The 17,233-nt window shown below is 39.1% G+C and overlaps 2 protein-coding genes across 5 annotated transcripts in view; one reads left to right on the top strand and one right to left on the bottom strand.

Annotated features, from left to right (window-relative positions):
* Positions 1-407: 407 nt before the first annotated feature.
* On the top strand, positions 408-10,166 carry zgc:172076. Of its 2 annotated transcripts, XM_017478720.3 has the most exons (9): positions 408-546; positions 2,735-2,781; positions 3,139-3,337; positions 6,077-6,237; positions 6,779-6,911; positions 7,074-7,230; positions 8,741-8,864; positions 8,967-9,156; positions 9,572-10,166. In XM_017478720.3, the coding sequence occupies exons 1-9, from the start codon at positions 513-515 to the stop codon at positions 9,730-9,732; spliced, it is 1,206 nt and encodes a 401-aa protein (XP_017334209.1). In that variant the 5' UTR covers positions 408-512; the 3' UTR covers positions 9,733-10,166. The 2 variants fall into 2 exon arrangements, with proteins under 2 accessions (XP_017334209.1, XP_017334211.1); XM_017478722.2 differs by lacking the exon at positions 2,735-2,781 and having other exon boundaries at positions 413-546.
* Positions 10,167-10,813: 647 nt separating this feature from the next.
* mark1 (MAP/microtubule affinity-regulating kinase 1) overlaps positions 10,814-17,233 on the bottom strand; it is a 47,384-nt gene continuing 40,964 nt past the window's right edge. For all 3 annotated transcript variants that reach the window (XM_017478717.3, XM_017478719.3, XM_047158120.2), the window contains exons 17-18: positions 14,421-14,465; positions 10,814-12,704 (exon numbers count right to left, since the gene is read on the bottom strand). In XM_017478717.3, the coding sequence (XP_017334206.1) occupies positions 12,362-12,704; positions 14,421-14,465 (388 nt within the window). In that variant the 3' untranslated portion in view covers positions 10,814-12,361. The remainder of the gene's footprint in view (positions 12,705-14,420; positions 14,466-17,233) is intronic.

A 17,233-nucleotide genomic window follows, 5' to 3' on the forward strand; every position in this document is an offset into this window, starting at 1 on the left:
CCTGTGAGATGACTCAACGGTTCCACTTCTGTCTCATTAGCACTGCTATGAGCATTTTCAGCTCTCTCCAACACACGCATGTAGCCAAAAAGCAGTTTAAACAGAAGTTTAAACACATTTGTTCTAGCTGAGATAAGTGTCACTACAGAGCTGTCCAAGTACTAATGAACAGTATCCAAACATGAGCAGCAATTACTGTTTTCCACAAACACTTAATGAGACAGAATAGTTCCTACAGTTCCAGAATGGTGCTAATTGTGTATCCCTGAGGTTCAAAAATACAATCTGACACAGCCTTCAAAAATAGGCTACTGTTACAGCCAAGCAACATGACACTAGCATGCTCAGGTCTCCGGTGTGTAGGGATAGTAAGCACTCGGATGATGAGACCCCCTGTCTATTCATAGCTCTTTTGTTTGACTTTAAGGCCAGTTGTCACGAGCCAGTGGTTGTGCTTTATTCCTGTCCATGCACAGTGTACTCCACAATCACACGCTGCAGTCAACGAAAGGATGTGGAAGAGAAAGAAAGAATGGTTGATCAAGCGTAAGTCTTCATGTCTTCATTCTGAATGGCATCAGAGCTTTATGTAGCTATTCATTGGATAATGTACCTACAGTGTCGTGCATTCGTTGATAACATTTTCGCTGTTCTCCAAAAATGTCAGCTCTAATAGCTTTCGTTTGAGCATACTGATGTCCATGTTGGGTGAAGGATACCTATAATTACAACTCTTTTTATAAACAGCCCTCATTTAAGGAGACCGTACGTATTTGGACAGTTCATTGTTCCGTTTCTTGACGAGCTGCGTGTCATGGCCTGAATAGTTCATGTACAAGTGATATAACAATCTCCAGGTGATGAGACATTTGGTATTTGTAGTTGTCTCTCAATAGGAGAACCAGTGAATGGTTCAGAGACATAGCTATGTTGTGGTAAAAGTAGCAAATCTAAATAGATACTCTGGTAAACGTGGTCTTCCCTCGAGTTCAATAGAGAAGCATAAAACCTGAAATTTTCTAAATATGCCAAAGTACATGAAAGATGCACAAAAGACCTGCCTTGATTTTAGTCAGTGATGGTAAATGCACTGAATTTAATCAGTGATGACTTTAACCAAATAACCAATGAGTGTGAGGAAAAAATGAAGTCCAACTAACAGCTTAATCGCTTAAATGTTAGCTAGCATGATAAAGACTGCTAGACAAACTGCTTGTGCTAGCTGATTCAATATAAATTACCTTGATAAATACAGTGTGCTTAGCAACAGCTAGATTACAGTGATGAGTGGTAGGTCTCATTTTTACTGTACCATCTGTTAAAGCTTTGATTTTAATCTGTCTGATGTGAAAAAGTGCTGTTCAAGTGTAGTAACTTAAAAAATAATGATGCATAAATACAGTAGCACTTTGGAGAGAAAGAAGAACTGCCAATTATCGAAATCGCTAAAATATGGTGACATGAGCATGTTGGACAGCACTCTTAGGGAAAAGAGGTTCTTTGAGGTTCTCTTTCTTTTGCTAGTTAAGATTTTAGATCTTCCTAAAAATTTCTGACAGGGAATCACTCTTTTAGGGCTCTACTTTGAACCTGTAAGTCTTTCTCCACTGACACAACCCAAAGAACGCTTAAAGGAAACGTTTACCCTGAAACACATCGAATAAGTTGATATTGGTTCTATGTTGCGCTGATGTCACAGGATAACATTGCTAGCACATATACAATGCCATTTACTAGGAGGGGGAAAGAACCCCAATGTTGAACAAAGGATAAAGGTTATGTTTCACTGTTAGATCCTAACAACAATAGAGCAAGGGCTTCCTTTCTCATTGAACATAATATTAATACGAAATCCAATATAGAAGTAGCGAAGACAAAAAACACATCGTAATTACGCTGAGTTCAGCGGAGACTCGGCTCGACTAGTTAGCGAGTTACGAGACGATGAGCACAGTGACACTGGTAGTTATATTAGCATGAAAGGTGAGGTTTTAGAAATATATCTGTTTAAGCAGAGTGTTCAAATGAGGAGGTGAGAGAGCTGGAAAGACTAAAAGAGTAAAGCTCTGCTGCATCACTTTCTTTAGATAGAGATGAAGCAAAAGCTAATGTCTACCAGTGCCAGCAGATAGTCAAACAGCATTGTGGGTAGTTTAGGAAACTGTTAAGAACACTGAAAATAGACCAACATGTCAAAAAAAGTGAACTCAGAATTTCATTACAAAATAAATCATGGATGTTACCGAAGCTCACTTTTTAATTATAAAAAGTCATTCAGGGTGGATCTTTCCTTTAAGGATTTTAATTTATTTAACCATATACCTCTTTTCTGCTTTTATCTTCTTAAATCCATCTACAGCATGAGATTTTTACAGCATGAGTCTCCTGACCTAAACCCCATTTAGAGTTCCTTTCACTTACTAAAAACAAGACTGAGGGTAAAAAGTCCCCAAAACAAAACAGGAAACCAAAAACAAAAAAAGCAGCTGGTCATGTCTATATTCTGCAGACTTGCAAAGGACCTGCAATAAACTGTAAACAAGTGTAAATGTTTTATTTTGTTTAATTTTTGTAACAAGTTTCATTTGTTGAGTTGTAACCTCAAATTACAGATATTTTATAAACCCTCAGAATTTTATATACAAGTTGACCAGCAGAATTCCAGCAGAACTGGTTTCACACAGCATCGTGTTCATGCATGGCAGCTCTGGCTAACATCAATCATCTCTTTCAGCTCCCAAGGAGTACCCTTTGGAGACAAAGTACAGGCCTGTGCTCGAGGTATTCCCCTTCACAAAAAACACACCAAGCACTTTACATTGCAAAACAAGAGGAAAGTCCCATGCTGTGGTTGGACTAGAGAAGAAAAAAAAAAAGAAAAGAAAAAGATTGCAGAACAGTGCCAAGCAGCAGCATTGTTCTAGTCATCATGATATTGAATGGATTACCACCTCTAACTCCATCTGCAACCTTGACATACCTAACAATCAGTAGCTCCTACAATAGTGCAGGATATAAAGCACATTGTAGCAATAGTTAGAGCATTCATACAGCACACAACCTTGGCAAAATGAGGATCATAATACAATGCTGTGAAATCTATTATAAGCTCCTTTTACCATACCAATTCTTTTTTAGAGCCTGATCCCCCCAGACCCCATGACCAAGCTTAAACTGAAGAGGGGTTGTCCCAAAGAAGAGTTCCCTAGTCTGGATAGAAACTACACCTGCATGGCCCGTGTGCTTGATCTACATATGTACACACGTCAGTTCAACAGGGCCACCGAGAGTGGAGTTATCTTTGATGACATCATTCGTCCAGGCCTGGAGGACCTAGGTGAGATAGTTTTATAATCTGATTGGTCAGATGTGATGATTCATTTTCTACAACAGCAGTTCTGAGACTTGTGCCTTCTGTCATTCAAATGACACGTTAATAATAATGCACTCAGCCCAATTGTATCGTTTCTATAGTAACCACTCATTCACAGGGACTTGGACAAAGGATGCGCCGCATTATCTAATAATCAGATTTTGAAATGTGTGTTAAAAATGTAACAATTAAAACTATAACCACTGATTTAGTGAAACGTTCTGTGAGGAGATGTTTGTTTAACACTTATGGAAGGAGTCTCCAGTGGCAGTGCTTTTTAAGAGGTTTTCCACGACAGGAAAGTCTTCAGGACAGAGGAGTTTGTATTTTCCAGTTACTCCGTAACATGGGAAATTGTGTTTTTTGCCATATTCACTTCAAGAGACTGGAGGAAAAGAGATGCTGTTTTATAATTTAAGCGATAACGTGAACTTGTTTCGCAGACATTATGTAACTCTAAACTGATCAAAAGTGTCAATTGTGATTGTTGGCTAATTGCTGTGGTAAAAGAGAAATACAGTAAAAGACACAACATAGGACATACTGTTAAAGTAAAAGACTCAACATTATGTCTTTTTATCATCAAACCACCCTGTAGTTGATTATTTTACTCTTTATTACTTAGATATTCTTTGCATACCGGTGCTTGTTGGTTCAGAACCACTTTGTGGGTTGGACTGCATTAACAAAGTGTTCTTCAGGCGTCGGAAAAATCACACTTGCTGTTCTGTGGAAGATCAAAAGACACTCATAGGGTGATGGAAGGATGACTCATAACCAGCGCAAAACATTTACGGTTCACATCACACATAAAACGTTTTTTAAGTGTATGTTCCAAAATGACTTTTCCTAGGTAGATATATTTTATAATATATTCTTACGACAAACAATTTTTTTTTAATGGTCTTTTTATGGTTAATGATTCTAGCTTTCTGCAGAGGTTTCTATCGTGAAATTTTACACAAAACCTTTAAAGATTCTTTAAAATATACCTCTACTAAGGAAAATAAAAGGACGAAAAAAAATGAGTAAAACCAAAACATGTTTTGTAAAGCAATTTCGAATCTACAAATGTGTTCTTCTGAAAATCAACGAAACCTGAATCTCAGCACTCCAGAGCACTCATCAGATACTATATTCACTATACTCTAATCTCGCAGTGTAGTGATAAACCAAACCCCTGTTGCATGTTTAATCTGATAACAGTATGAAAGCTCTAAGAATCAGCTGATACCTGATATTAATCTGATGCTGGCATCCTCTTAGTAACCAAACATGCTATGCGTCATAACATGTTATATGAAACATCATAGGTCAGTGCTAGATTTATGCTCACCGAACAAAACACACCAGTGGATATGATCTGAAAGTTTGACTTATATAATTTGATACTGATCCAGATTTACCAGTCAATATCAGACCATATATTGATACGAAATTCATCTTTAAAATCAGGGTCACAGTGGAGGATAGAGCCTTCTGATGGATGGGGCCTTCTCACACAACAGTTGCATTCAGTTGTTTGCATGTCCTTGAAATGATGTTCTTTCATAGCAAGTAACAAAAAATGTTAGCATGCCATCGTTTGAGCTTGCTTATGAAGATGAGCTGCAATCATGGAGGATGCAAACTTCCATTTAGCTCACTGCATTCCTAAGGTGTGCGATAGACTAAAGGGGAAAAATGCTTACACTGTTGTGCTGTGGAGGAATTTTATAGACCCACTTATCACCTTAGAGGGACGCATGTCTGCAAATCACTGCAAAGTTCTTCTGAATAATCACCTTTATCCTATGATGAAACATTTCTATCCTAACAGGAGTGGTCTCTTCAAGGATGAACACGCCCCCATCCACCTGGCACGGGGGCTCACTGAATGGTTTGATGAGCATGAAAATGATGTAAATCATATGCTATGGCCTTTACACTCACCACAGTCACTGGATTTGTTAGACAGCTCTCTCCAACACCGTCATCAAAACACCAGTGGAGTGAATAGCTTTTAGTAGAATGGTGATCCCTGTAGTATAGTTCAAGAGACTTGATGGCAAGATGAAATGAAGCTGTACTGCTGTCACTTTATGTTGGTTTCTCCTTTAATTTGTCATGTGTCTGTATAATATTGGCAAGGCTGTGACGTCCTTATTTTACACCTTCACTAACTGCAGCCCAAAAAGGTACTGGATGAGTGTGATCACTAAGCGTTTCAGCTACCAAGCCACTCGGTTCATTCAAAAGGCTTCTCAGTGCACTTAGTTATCCCAGAGGTTGGCTGAAAGTTTGATCTGAAAGTTTTAAGCGGCTGTGGCTCAGGGGGTAGAGTGGGTTGTCCACTAATCGTAGGGTTGGTGGTTCGATTCCCAGCCCACATGACTCCACATGCTGAAGTGTCCTTGGGCAAGACACTGAACTCCAAGTTGCTCTCGATGACAAGTTAGTGCCTTGCATGGCAGCTCTGCTACCATTGTGTGAGTGTGAATGGGTGAATGAGACACAGTGTAAAGCACTTTGGAACTTCTAAGTTTTAAAAAAAACTCTATATGAGTGCAGACAATTTACCATTAAGTAACTGTATGTTGAAGATGCTAATAACCTCCAACACATGAGTCTGAGTAAGCAAACACAAAATACTGCATAAGGAAAATGGCCTATGATAGCTTTTCTGAATGGAACTGCATGTGTCCATTTCTGTCTGTGCCATAGGAACACGTACAGGACCCTTGACTGTAGGTTGTTTAGCCGGCGATGCACAGTCCTACATTCTCTTCTGTGACTTTTTTGACCGCATCATTGAAGCCTACCACAGTTACAAGGTGCTCGGGCACGTTACGCAAAAGAGTGACTTCAATTATGACAACCTCAAGGTGAGTGTTAGTTATATTACACTATTAGTTATATACACAGCGCTGTTGAATGTTCGAATCTAACTGGTCAGAAGATTATTGTTCTCTAACAGCATTTCCCATTATGCTTTATCTCTTACATAGTGATAGTTAATAATATTATACATATTCATGTGGAAATATGTCTTTAGTCAGTAGGCTATGGCAAGGGTTCCCAAACCTTTCCAGGGCAAGGCCCCCCAAATGGCATTAAAATTTGAGCGAGGCCCCCCTTTTGCAAGATGTCTTTAAAACACATTAAAAATACAGACTTCTTTTTTTTTTAAAATTAATAATTACATCTTACATCTTTACATTACATTAGGAATTGATTGTGTGCATGTGTGGATGTCTGAGAGTGAGAAAGAGAAAACATACATTTTTTTATTTTTCACATCAAATTGTTGAGGCCCCCCGGGCACCCCCTGGCAGCCCCCAACGGGGTCGTGGCCCCCACTTTGAAAACCACTGGGCTATGGGACACCGTGTGTGTGTGTGTGTGTGTGTGTGTGTGTGTGTGTAGGGAGGTGATGACTTTGACCGAGCGTATGCTGTGAGCTGCGAGGTGAGCGTGTCTCGGTGCATTGAGGACTTCTGCTTCCCAACACACTGCAGCCGAGGGGAACGGAGACATCTCCTCACACTGGCCAAAAAAGGTAGTGCAATAACACTGAATAAATACAGTAAAGTGTTAGGTGAGCCAGCACAGCGCATGAAGGGTCAGTGTATAATGGTTTCTTTACTGATATTCTGTCTCTACAAATGCAAAAACAGAGAAAGTCATACTAGCAAAAATGATTTACTGATTGGTTTTCCAGCTCTGGACCAACTTAGTGAAGAACTCCCAGGCAAGCTTTACTCAATGGACGAGCTCAACCAAGAGACAGAAGATAGAGGGCTTCTTCTGGATGCCCCACCCATCACATTAATGAAGACCGGCGTGGCCCGTGATTGGCCTGATGCACGGGCACTGTGGTAAAACTCATCAAAAGTCATACATGGTGTTCCACTTCTGTCCTGGAGGGATCAGCTATACAAGGGCGTCATATTTATTGGAATATTAAAGGATCAAAATATGAACTATGAAATATGAATATTAAAGTCTTTCAGGACTAAAGTTTAACACAGAAGAATTGACACAATATTGACTACACTAGTGAGTACTAAATAACTAGAAGTTTAAAATCTAAAATAGCTTCATAGCAAAAAAGCATCAAAATCAACAAATGGGTGGATATGATTATATTTAACTTTGAAAGATCGCCTACTTTTGGATAAGTTCTTAATGTTGGGCTCTTACCAAATGCTGGATCAGATAAAGGCAATAATAATAACTAGGAACATGTATACATTTTTAATCAGTTTGTTCCTCTGTGGAACGCTACAAGTGAGTGTTCGCATATCTGAGAGCATTCAGCAGCAGCATGTGACCATGGACTTTGATGGGTCACAATGACATTAATCATGACATAGCCTCAAGCAAAATTAATTCAAGAAGCAATCACGCTTGACTTATGCTAGCCCAAATATCTAGTGTTTTTTATTTAAAGCATAACCCTGTAGTTATTAAAGCATAACCCATTAGTAACCCTGTAGTTTTAAAGCATAACCCAGGCAGTTGAGTGTTGACAGCATTTTATTTTTCAGCTTTTGCATGGGAAACAACTCACCACATGTGCACACACATTCCTGATGTACAGACATTATCCCCTCCGTAACCCCCCTTTCCCTAACCAACTCTTTCCAATATACACTATATGGTCAAACGTTTGTGGACAAATCACACCCATATGTGCTTTTTGAACATCCCATTCCAGATTTAGTCTTCCTTTGCTGTTATAATAACCTCCACTCTTCTGGGAAGGCTTTCCACTAGATTTAAGAGTGTGGCTGAAAGGATTTGCTCATTCAGCCACAAGAACATTAGTGAGGTTGGTCACTACTGTTGGGTGAGGAGCCTTGGCATGTAGTGTTCAGTGGGAATGAGGTTAGGGCTCTGTGTAGGCCACTTGATTTCTTCCACACCGACCTTGGCAATTATGTGTTTGTGGAGCTTGCTTTGGGCAACGGGGCCTTGTCATGCTGGAACGGGTTCGGGCCTCTTAGTTCTAGTGAAGGGAAATTCTAATGCTACAACATAAAGACATTATATACATTATAAGTGCTTCCAATTTTCTGGCAACAGGGTGGGGAAGACCCACATATGCGTGTGATGAATCAGGCATGCACAAACTTTTGACCATATGGTGTATATTGCAATAGAAATGGTTGCGTAGGTCAGTTGCATTTTTAAACTTGCTCTATTTGGCAACTCTGCCTTCAATGTTTTTTAAATGGCTGTTTATTCAAAATAGGTCATTAGGTAGTTGTGAATGAGGACTTTATGAAAAGTTGTTGAATGGCTGAAATGGTGGGGTTTTTTTTTCTCTAAGAGTAGAATGACTTCCTTGTTTTGCTTGTCTTCATGTCTGTATGCATCTAACAGGATGTGTGCAAATGGGAGCCTGGGAATTTGGATAAACATGGAGGACCATCTGAAACTGGTCTCTTCCAGAAGCGATGCCAATATCCAGGAGGCATTTGCATCCGTATGCATCAATCTAGTAAAGGTGAGACTTGGTTAAGGCTACCTCTGCTCTCTTGCTCACAAGGCTCATTACACATGACAAAGGGCGAATGCCACTGTGTTCCTCGTCCATGTTTTCTTTCAGTTGGAGGCAGTTTATACTAAACTAAGGCACCCATTTATCTGGAAGCCTCACTTGGGCTGGGTGGTGAGCTCGCCCGCAGAGGTGGGCACCGGGCTGAAGGCCAGTGTCACTATCAGGCTGATACACCTGCCTGAGCACATACACCTGCACAACATCCTGGACAGACTGAGACTTCGCATGGAGGCAGACAGTACGTAACTATATACAATCACCGGCCACTTTATTAGGAACACGTACACCTACTCGTTTATGCAATTATCCCATCAGCAGATCAATGCATAAAATCATATTTATACTGGTCAAGACATAAGTTTGTTAAGCAACCATGAAAATCGCATGGATGGATTAAAAGCCTGGTTTGAGTTACTGTTTACTGAACCACTTAGTGCCATTTAATTCCTCTGTATATTTTTTTATGTTTAATTTAATATGCAACAAAGCATCGTCATGACAGATTGCCCCGAAGTAAAAAAAAATAAAATAAAGTAGGTTTCTTCTTTTTATGTCACCCAACACTATACATCACTGTTGGTAAATGTTATTGAAATGTTAGTTATGAATACAAAAGGTGGAGGTAATTGGTTGCATGTTCTCGCTCTACACAGATTCAGATGGATTTTACAAAATAAGCAACCAACAAACCATCGGACTCACAGAAGTGGAGTTTGTGCAGCTCGTGGTGGACGGGGTTAAACTTCTCATCAGGATTGAGAAGAGACTGGAGGACAATGCGGGCATCGATGACCTGGTGCCTGCACAGAAGTAGAGTCACAGCCCAGCTCCAGGACATGTTTTACGGAGACTAGATGCACTGAGCGTCGTGACGCATCGTAGTACCTCTGCTCACGGAGAGTTTTCACAAAGCTATGCATTAGTTCAATCATGTTGTTAATAAATAATAATAATATAACAATTTTGTTATTGTTTAATTGGATTTGAATTTATGTGGAACCCATTGCTCCACTGTATGTACAGGCTTTTCATTAAAATACATTACAGCACTGTTAATTATCAAATGGTCAGACACGGTTGATCGCTAGGGTAATGTTAATGGGCTTGTTCAATATGTTATCATTTCTATAGTGAGTATCTTATAGTACGCAGGGGCTTGAGTCAGACGATCCACATAATCTAAAACTAATAATGGATTAGATTTTTATTTAACAACAACAAAAACCATATAAACATTGCTTGGACGAATATTTCTGTAAGGAGAGATTTATTTCAGTGATTTGAGGTGAAAATGTTCCTTCTTATTGTAGAGTTTTCCACCGTGGGCAAGGCTTCCATACAGAGCACTTTGTGCTTTATAGTTTTTAAGTTATGTGACAAGCGGGATTTTTATTTTTGTCACAGAGAGAGAGACACAGAGAGAGACAGAGAGACACAGAGAGACACAGAGAGAGACAGAGAGACAGAGAGAGAGAGAGAGAGAGAGAGAGAGAGAGAGAGAGAGAGAGAGAGAGAGAGAGAATGATTTTAACTGTTATAACAAAAGTTAACCTGTTTTGTGGACGTTCCACGACATTACATGTAACTATAAACAGATATAAACTGATATATATATAAAAAAAAATGGAATCATTGACAGATTGCTGTGGTATTAAAGGAATAAAACAATTGGGGATGTGCTGTTTGTGGAGATTAATGAACCCAGTCGTTGATTATTTTCAGATAAACACCTCGTCCTGTTTTATTCCTTGTGTTTAATTATTGCACATTTAACTACTGTAAAATCCTGATTGGAGATTTAGAAGATCAATTCCTAACAGCACTAAAATGACCCACAACTATTACTGAATTGTAATCAAGAATATAAAAAGAACACCAGACATTATGGCTCGGAATCTCATTTCAAGTAAGCTTTAATGTGCACCAGTGAGACTGAACCTTTATGACCCATGAGACTTTATTGAGAAATGTACAGTACTACACTGATCTGATGGAGTACGGAGGTGGTTGTGGTGAAATGACTGGGGGGAAAAAAAGGGAGGTGTGGGTGGTAGTTGCATTTTAAGTAAATCTTCTCCAACACCTTCAAGTAGCTCCATTCGCTAAGGCAGCATAATCAAGCATCTGCTCTGGAAATGTACCGTTACAACATTAAACATCGTGCTCCTCTAGGATCAGCTTAATCGGATCACAGTTTAAACCTCTGAAAGACACTTTAAAGACCATTTTTAAATAAGCAAACGAAGCAAAATCTTTCTCTCGAAACGTGTGCAGTCAGGGACCATTTTTGTGTTCCAGTAATACAACAAAAAGCATTGCACATTTAACCCTCATTACCTCAGTAAACAGGAACAAGAGGAAATGTTCCAGCACAAGTGGTCTTACATCATCATCACCAACATCACCGCTGTCGCCATCATCACTAATTACAAAAGGAAAAATTAAAGTACATTTTCAAAAACAAAAAATGTCTCATCCTGCTTCTTTCAAGGATGACAAGTTAAAGCAGCGTAGTAAAGGTGGTGCAGAACCTGTAATAAATAAACAGAACGTCTTCAAGGAGAATGAGATGGAATCGAAGGACACTCAAAACCAACCCTGTTCCACTCCTGTTCCTATTCGGGCTACATCTGCTACAACTACAGCGTTATCCTCAATCAATTCAAAACCTATATCCCTTTTTTAGCATACATGGAATGGCAGAGTGTCAAACTTGCTAACTAATAGCACAACTCTGAGACTTGGGCGAAAGAATGAAAAGGTTGCAGGTTAAAACAATTTGCCTTTGGAATGTGCACGGCTTGTTTTATGAAACACTGTTATTTAATAACTCGCCACTGATATACTGGTTCTACATCCTGTTGAAAAGTGGGGGGGGAAAATTATATAAAAGAATCATTAAAATATATCACATGGCAGAGGCAAAAAAAAAAAAATCTAAAATCGTACGAGGAAAAGCAAAAAAGCTAAACAAAACAGTAAGACATTTAACAAATTTTCTGTGCAGAACTCAATACTATACAACACCTTCAGATACGTAGGCCGAAAGAGTCTTGTATTATACAAGTCTATGAACAATTCAACAAAACATTCTGTATCTTAACTGTACATGTGGAAAAAGTAGCGTTAAAAGTCTCTGCTTTAGCCTACAAAGGTAGTTCTGTAAAGGAACACCAACCTGCTGACCCTGACAGGGATTTTTCAATATTATTGCAAAGATGGTTATGCTAACCTTGTGTATATGTGGGACTTAAGAGAAAAGAAGGGAACTGGGGATACCAAGGATGCTCTTCCCCCCCCCCTCAATCTTATCTTTTTAAATCCACTGGTCAAACCATACAGCAGTAGCTTCAGAAAGCAGTAAACTCAAAAAGGTGCCCAAACTAACTGGGAACGTAGACATCAACGTAGCAAGCTTCCAGTTTCTGCCCCCTGTGTGCTGGTCACAGCTTCAGCTCATTGGCGATTTTGGATGCGATGTTCTTGAAGGCGATGGAGGTGCCCGAGATACGCTTGAAGCGGACGCCATTGAGAGAGAGGCGGGGCAGCTTGCATACTTCCATCTCCCATTGGACGAGGCTGTCCTGACGGGCGTCGCCGTGAACGCAGAAGAGCAGGAAGCGCTCGCGTTGCTCGTAGTCACAATTGTTGGCGTCTAGCACCTTGCGGATTTCTCGCATCATGTCTCCGGGCTCCATGGACGATGTGGTCTTCATGCTCCACGTGAAGCGTAGAGATCGTGGTTTAGAATCACGCCCATCATCCTTAGGTTCTCCTGAACCGCTCCTAAGGATGAACATGACCACCATTATCATATTAGCCATTAGTTAAAATATGAATTCATCCCAAATATTGAGACAACTAATCCTAACAGTGTCTCACACATATCTGTGATGGTGCACACCGAGCAACCTTCAGATAAACGCTGACTGGTTGAGACGAGGAGGTGTGCCCAGCTGCCTACCCGAAAATCTACGAAAACACGTTTTTCTGTGGGTTTTATCAAGAGGTTTACAAATATAACTTTAATGTTACCGCAAACCTGGCACCTCTCTCAGGCACAACTATAGTGAATGCAATCCATCCTATAGGTGTTGATGTGCAGTGAAAGAACAGACAGAGTGGGGTCGAGCTGCAACTCCACTCATCAAGGATAAAATGCATGCTCACACAATTATATTTTATTTACATACAGCTATATACAACAAATATACAGTCCCCTCCAAAACTATTGAAACGACAAGGTCAATTCATTTGTTTGTGCTATACACCAAAGACATTTGGGTTTGAGATCAGATGATGTACATGAGATGAGGGTTTAGGATCTCTGCTTTTATTTCCTGGTGTTTACATTTAGATGTGTTAAACAACATAACACAAAGAACCTCTTGTATCAGACCACCCAAATTTTAGGTGAGCAAAAGTATAGGAACAAATAAGTTTAAAGTAAATAACGCTTAACGCATATCGCTTGCTTGCAATAACTGCATCAAGCTTGTGACTCATTGACATCTGTTCCAGAAGAAGTCATGCAAGCCCAAGCCATGACACTACCTCCACCATGTTTCACAGTTGAGCTGGATCATGAAGAAATCCTTTCTTTGACCACACTTTGGCCTTTTTATCACTTTGCTAGAGGTTAATCTTGGTAACTTTTGCAGCTCATCTCTGTATTTCTTTGCAATTTCCAAGCTGGCTTTCTGATTATTACCGAGTTGCATCCTGTGGTATGGCCTGTATATTTCTCAAAGTCTTCATTTGACGGGTGGATTGTGATGCCTTCAGCCCTGTGGAGGTTGTTGGTGATGTCACTGTTGTTTTGGGGTTCTTCTTTAGAGCTCTCACAATGTTTCTGTCATCAACTGTTGTTTTCCTTGGCCGACCCAATAGCTTTGCTCACCTACAAATTGGGTAGTCTGATACAAAATGTGCTATGTTCAATGTTGCTTAACACATCTACATATAAATACCAGGAAATAAACTCTCTTCTCATATTCATCTTTTGAACTCAAACCCAAATATGTACGGTCTACAACAAAAACAAATGAATCGGCATTCCAGAAGTATAAACCAGGCTTTACAAAACGTTTGCTAGTAAAACACTTGGGTGCAAAGAGATTTATGGACTTTCCTTAAAAACAAGGGGTGAAAACACAGCTGTCACAAATACTAATAAAGGTAAATCACAAAACACACCAGTGTGTTAATTTTTAAACTGTAAGTTATGCATATTGGGAATGTGAAGCTTTGGAAACAAGCAGCCATCCTGTTGAGGCAACATGCAAAATAATAATAAATTTGATGACCTTCTCACGTCATAAGATACTTATAAGACAGTTATGTCATATAAAGGCTGTGTTGGTACATAAAGTACAAAAGTTTTATCGGTGCAGCACAGCCCCCACTCGGCCAAAACATTTCTCAAACAAACATGTGAACTTCATCCTGACCTCAAAGCAATGAACACAGATCTACACAGGCATCACTTCACTGGTGTCTCACCTCAAGCTGTTTGCTCTGCATCTGGCCTCTCCTTCACTGGGTAGCCTTAAAGACAGTTAAGAGTTCAGATTCAGAAACAGAGTAAGAAACGTGAAACTACCACAAACACACACCAGGGGATGGAACAAGCGAGGACATCCAGTTGTAAATATTTCATTCGATATTAATGCAACTGATTAATACTCTCTAGTAGCCTTCGCTGCATTTAAAGTGGAACGCAGCAAAATCTATCAGGTCCAATGTTAATATGTTCTTCTGATCGCTAAGCACATTTGCAGGATGTTTTGCTGAGCCTGAAATATGATGATTGGAATTTAGCTAACCAATGATGATCTGACATTAGTGTGTTGCATTCTGTTATGCTCAGACTGGAGCTTCTCGTTATGGTCATGTCGACACTAAATGGACACCTGCAGCAGTTTGGATCATATTATATCTAAACATGCATGAGACAGAAAAGAAATTTTAACAGATTGATGAGATTAGGGTAAATATACATATATAAACAGTTCATTTAGACAAACTGCTGCATGTCACAAATTAGAACTAGAAAACCCACTGTTTCATGCCAAAATGGCGTTTTCATTCCTTTTACAATGTCATAAAATGAAAGCTGTATGGAAAGGGGTACTCTATATAATTCAAGAAACAGTTTACCTATAGTTTGAATTGTGCCATAAACTAGCAGAAGATGCTTAATATGTTATTGCAAAAGTTTTTATGGTCTTTCTCTCAGGCTCACCTTAAAAACTTTAGCTGTTCATCCACAAATCAAATTATTTACTGTATTACTTGTACTAATTGTTGAACCATCATTTTTATTTTATATACTGTATGTATTAGATATATATTATATTACATACACTGTATTGTTTTCTAGTGTGTTTTTGTTTTGTATGGCCCCATGAAAACCTGTAGACTATCTGAAAATATATGTCTTATTGTGACTGCAATTATGAAGCTGGTGACATCTGAAATCTGAAAAGTATAAAGGTCAGAAACCACTGAAACAAAGTGGTAGTGAAGCTCATTTTTCTTTTGTTTGTCAGACTCCTTTCCAGAGAACATCATACTTTGGCTTGGGGGAAGATCATCAAACGTGAACAATATTTAGTCTTGAACAAGACATTCAGCATTCCTCAAAGTGCACAAGTGCACGGACATTCCTTCAACACGAGCACTTTAGGATATGGATTGATTTCTTTCTTCCTAAATGTTAATTTTTTAAGCAATATTATTGGCGATTCAGCTGGTCATGCACACACCGGGCAGGATTCTGGGGTTAAACAGCAGGGAAGAAATCTGCAGTCAGACAACAAAGATCAATATTTGGAAAGGTGGGAGAAGAAAAAGAAAAAAATAAAAATAAAAAATTCAACTGCATATCAGATTATGGGGTCAATTTCAGAAAAAGGCACTGAACACCAGTCCTACCTCCACGAGGCCCTGAAAGAAAGAGTTCTACAACAGAAGACAACATACAGCGTTTTCAGATCTATTGTGTACATTTGCAGTTAGTTTGCAACACAGTTTCTTCATTTATACTCATAAGATTCGAGAAAGAAAAAAAAAATACCTACACAAAATGAATCCAAATTCTGCTTCACTTCGAATTAAAAGTGTCTGCCAAATGATTGTGGACCAGAACCAAAAACTGACATGGACGCTGTCCAGCAAAAATGTTTGAATTCAGCTGAACCAAATGTGAGCAGTGGAAGCTCAGGTTTGGTGCAAGTTAGCAAAAAACATTGCATGCTGGAATTTCAGGATTGCCAGAGAGCCACTCTTGGGGACTGAGGAAAGCCTCTGACCATCAACTGCTCAACTAGATTGCATTCTGCTTCAGTTGCTTTATATATAAAATAAAATAAAATAAAAAAACCCTGTCAAATGAATAACTATGGGGTAGGGTCTGGGAAAACCCTTCACATGATGAAATTTAGACACGTTCTATTACATAGTTCTGAAAAACTAAAAAGGTTTTCCTGAACTGAAATACGTTTCTCTTCTGCATGCATCTCAACCACAAATAAGGTTCTAGTCTTTTCCAAAAACACTGACACGCCTAAAATCACTATTATATTATTCGTTTATTGTCTTCCTTTCATTTGCATTTAATTTAATATGTAATTAAGACATTCAATATTATTTTATTTGTATAACGCTTTTTACAATGGACATTGTCTCAAGGCAGCTCTACAGAAACATATAAACACAGCATACAGATTTTTAGTGTGTGAATTTATCCCTAATGAGCAAGCCGGTGGTGACTGTGGCAAGCCAAACCTCCCCAAGATGATATGAGGAAGAAACCTTGAGAGGAACCAGACTCAGAAGGGAACCCATTGTCATCTGGGTCACAACGGATAGTGTGAAAGTAAAAGAAAGTTCATTATGGTTTTTATATGAAGTCTGTTTTGTTGAACTAGTCCACAATGCAATTATATATACACAATTATAACAATTTGTTATTTTGCACACACTCAAACAGGAGCACTTACACACTACTCACGATGAAGTGTGTTTAATGCTAGCGCAAACAGCAGACACATCATGGATGTGAGTAACCCTGTACTCATTGTCGTATCCCCATGATAAGTTCAATCATGTCATTCAACTCCCAACCCAGACAGCAGATCACTTTCATACATGGTTCAGATCATAGATGCCTTCTAGCAAACCCCAGAGGTATATCTATCAAGTGGAGCAGAGATCAGTTTTCTGTACCACCCCCAGATTTTATAACATCTTTTAAACTTTCAACAAACCAAAGTCTCAATGCAAGTAGCCTTACACCCAATATTAAAAAAAAA

Source organism: Ictalurus punctatus, chromosome 10, assembly GCF_001660625.3.
Source record: "Ictalurus punctatus breed USDA103 chromosome 10, Coco_2.0, whole genome shotgun sequence".
NCBI classification, from domain to species: Eukaryota; Metazoa; Chordata; class Actinopteri; order Siluriformes; family Ictaluridae; genus Ictalurus; species Ictalurus punctatus.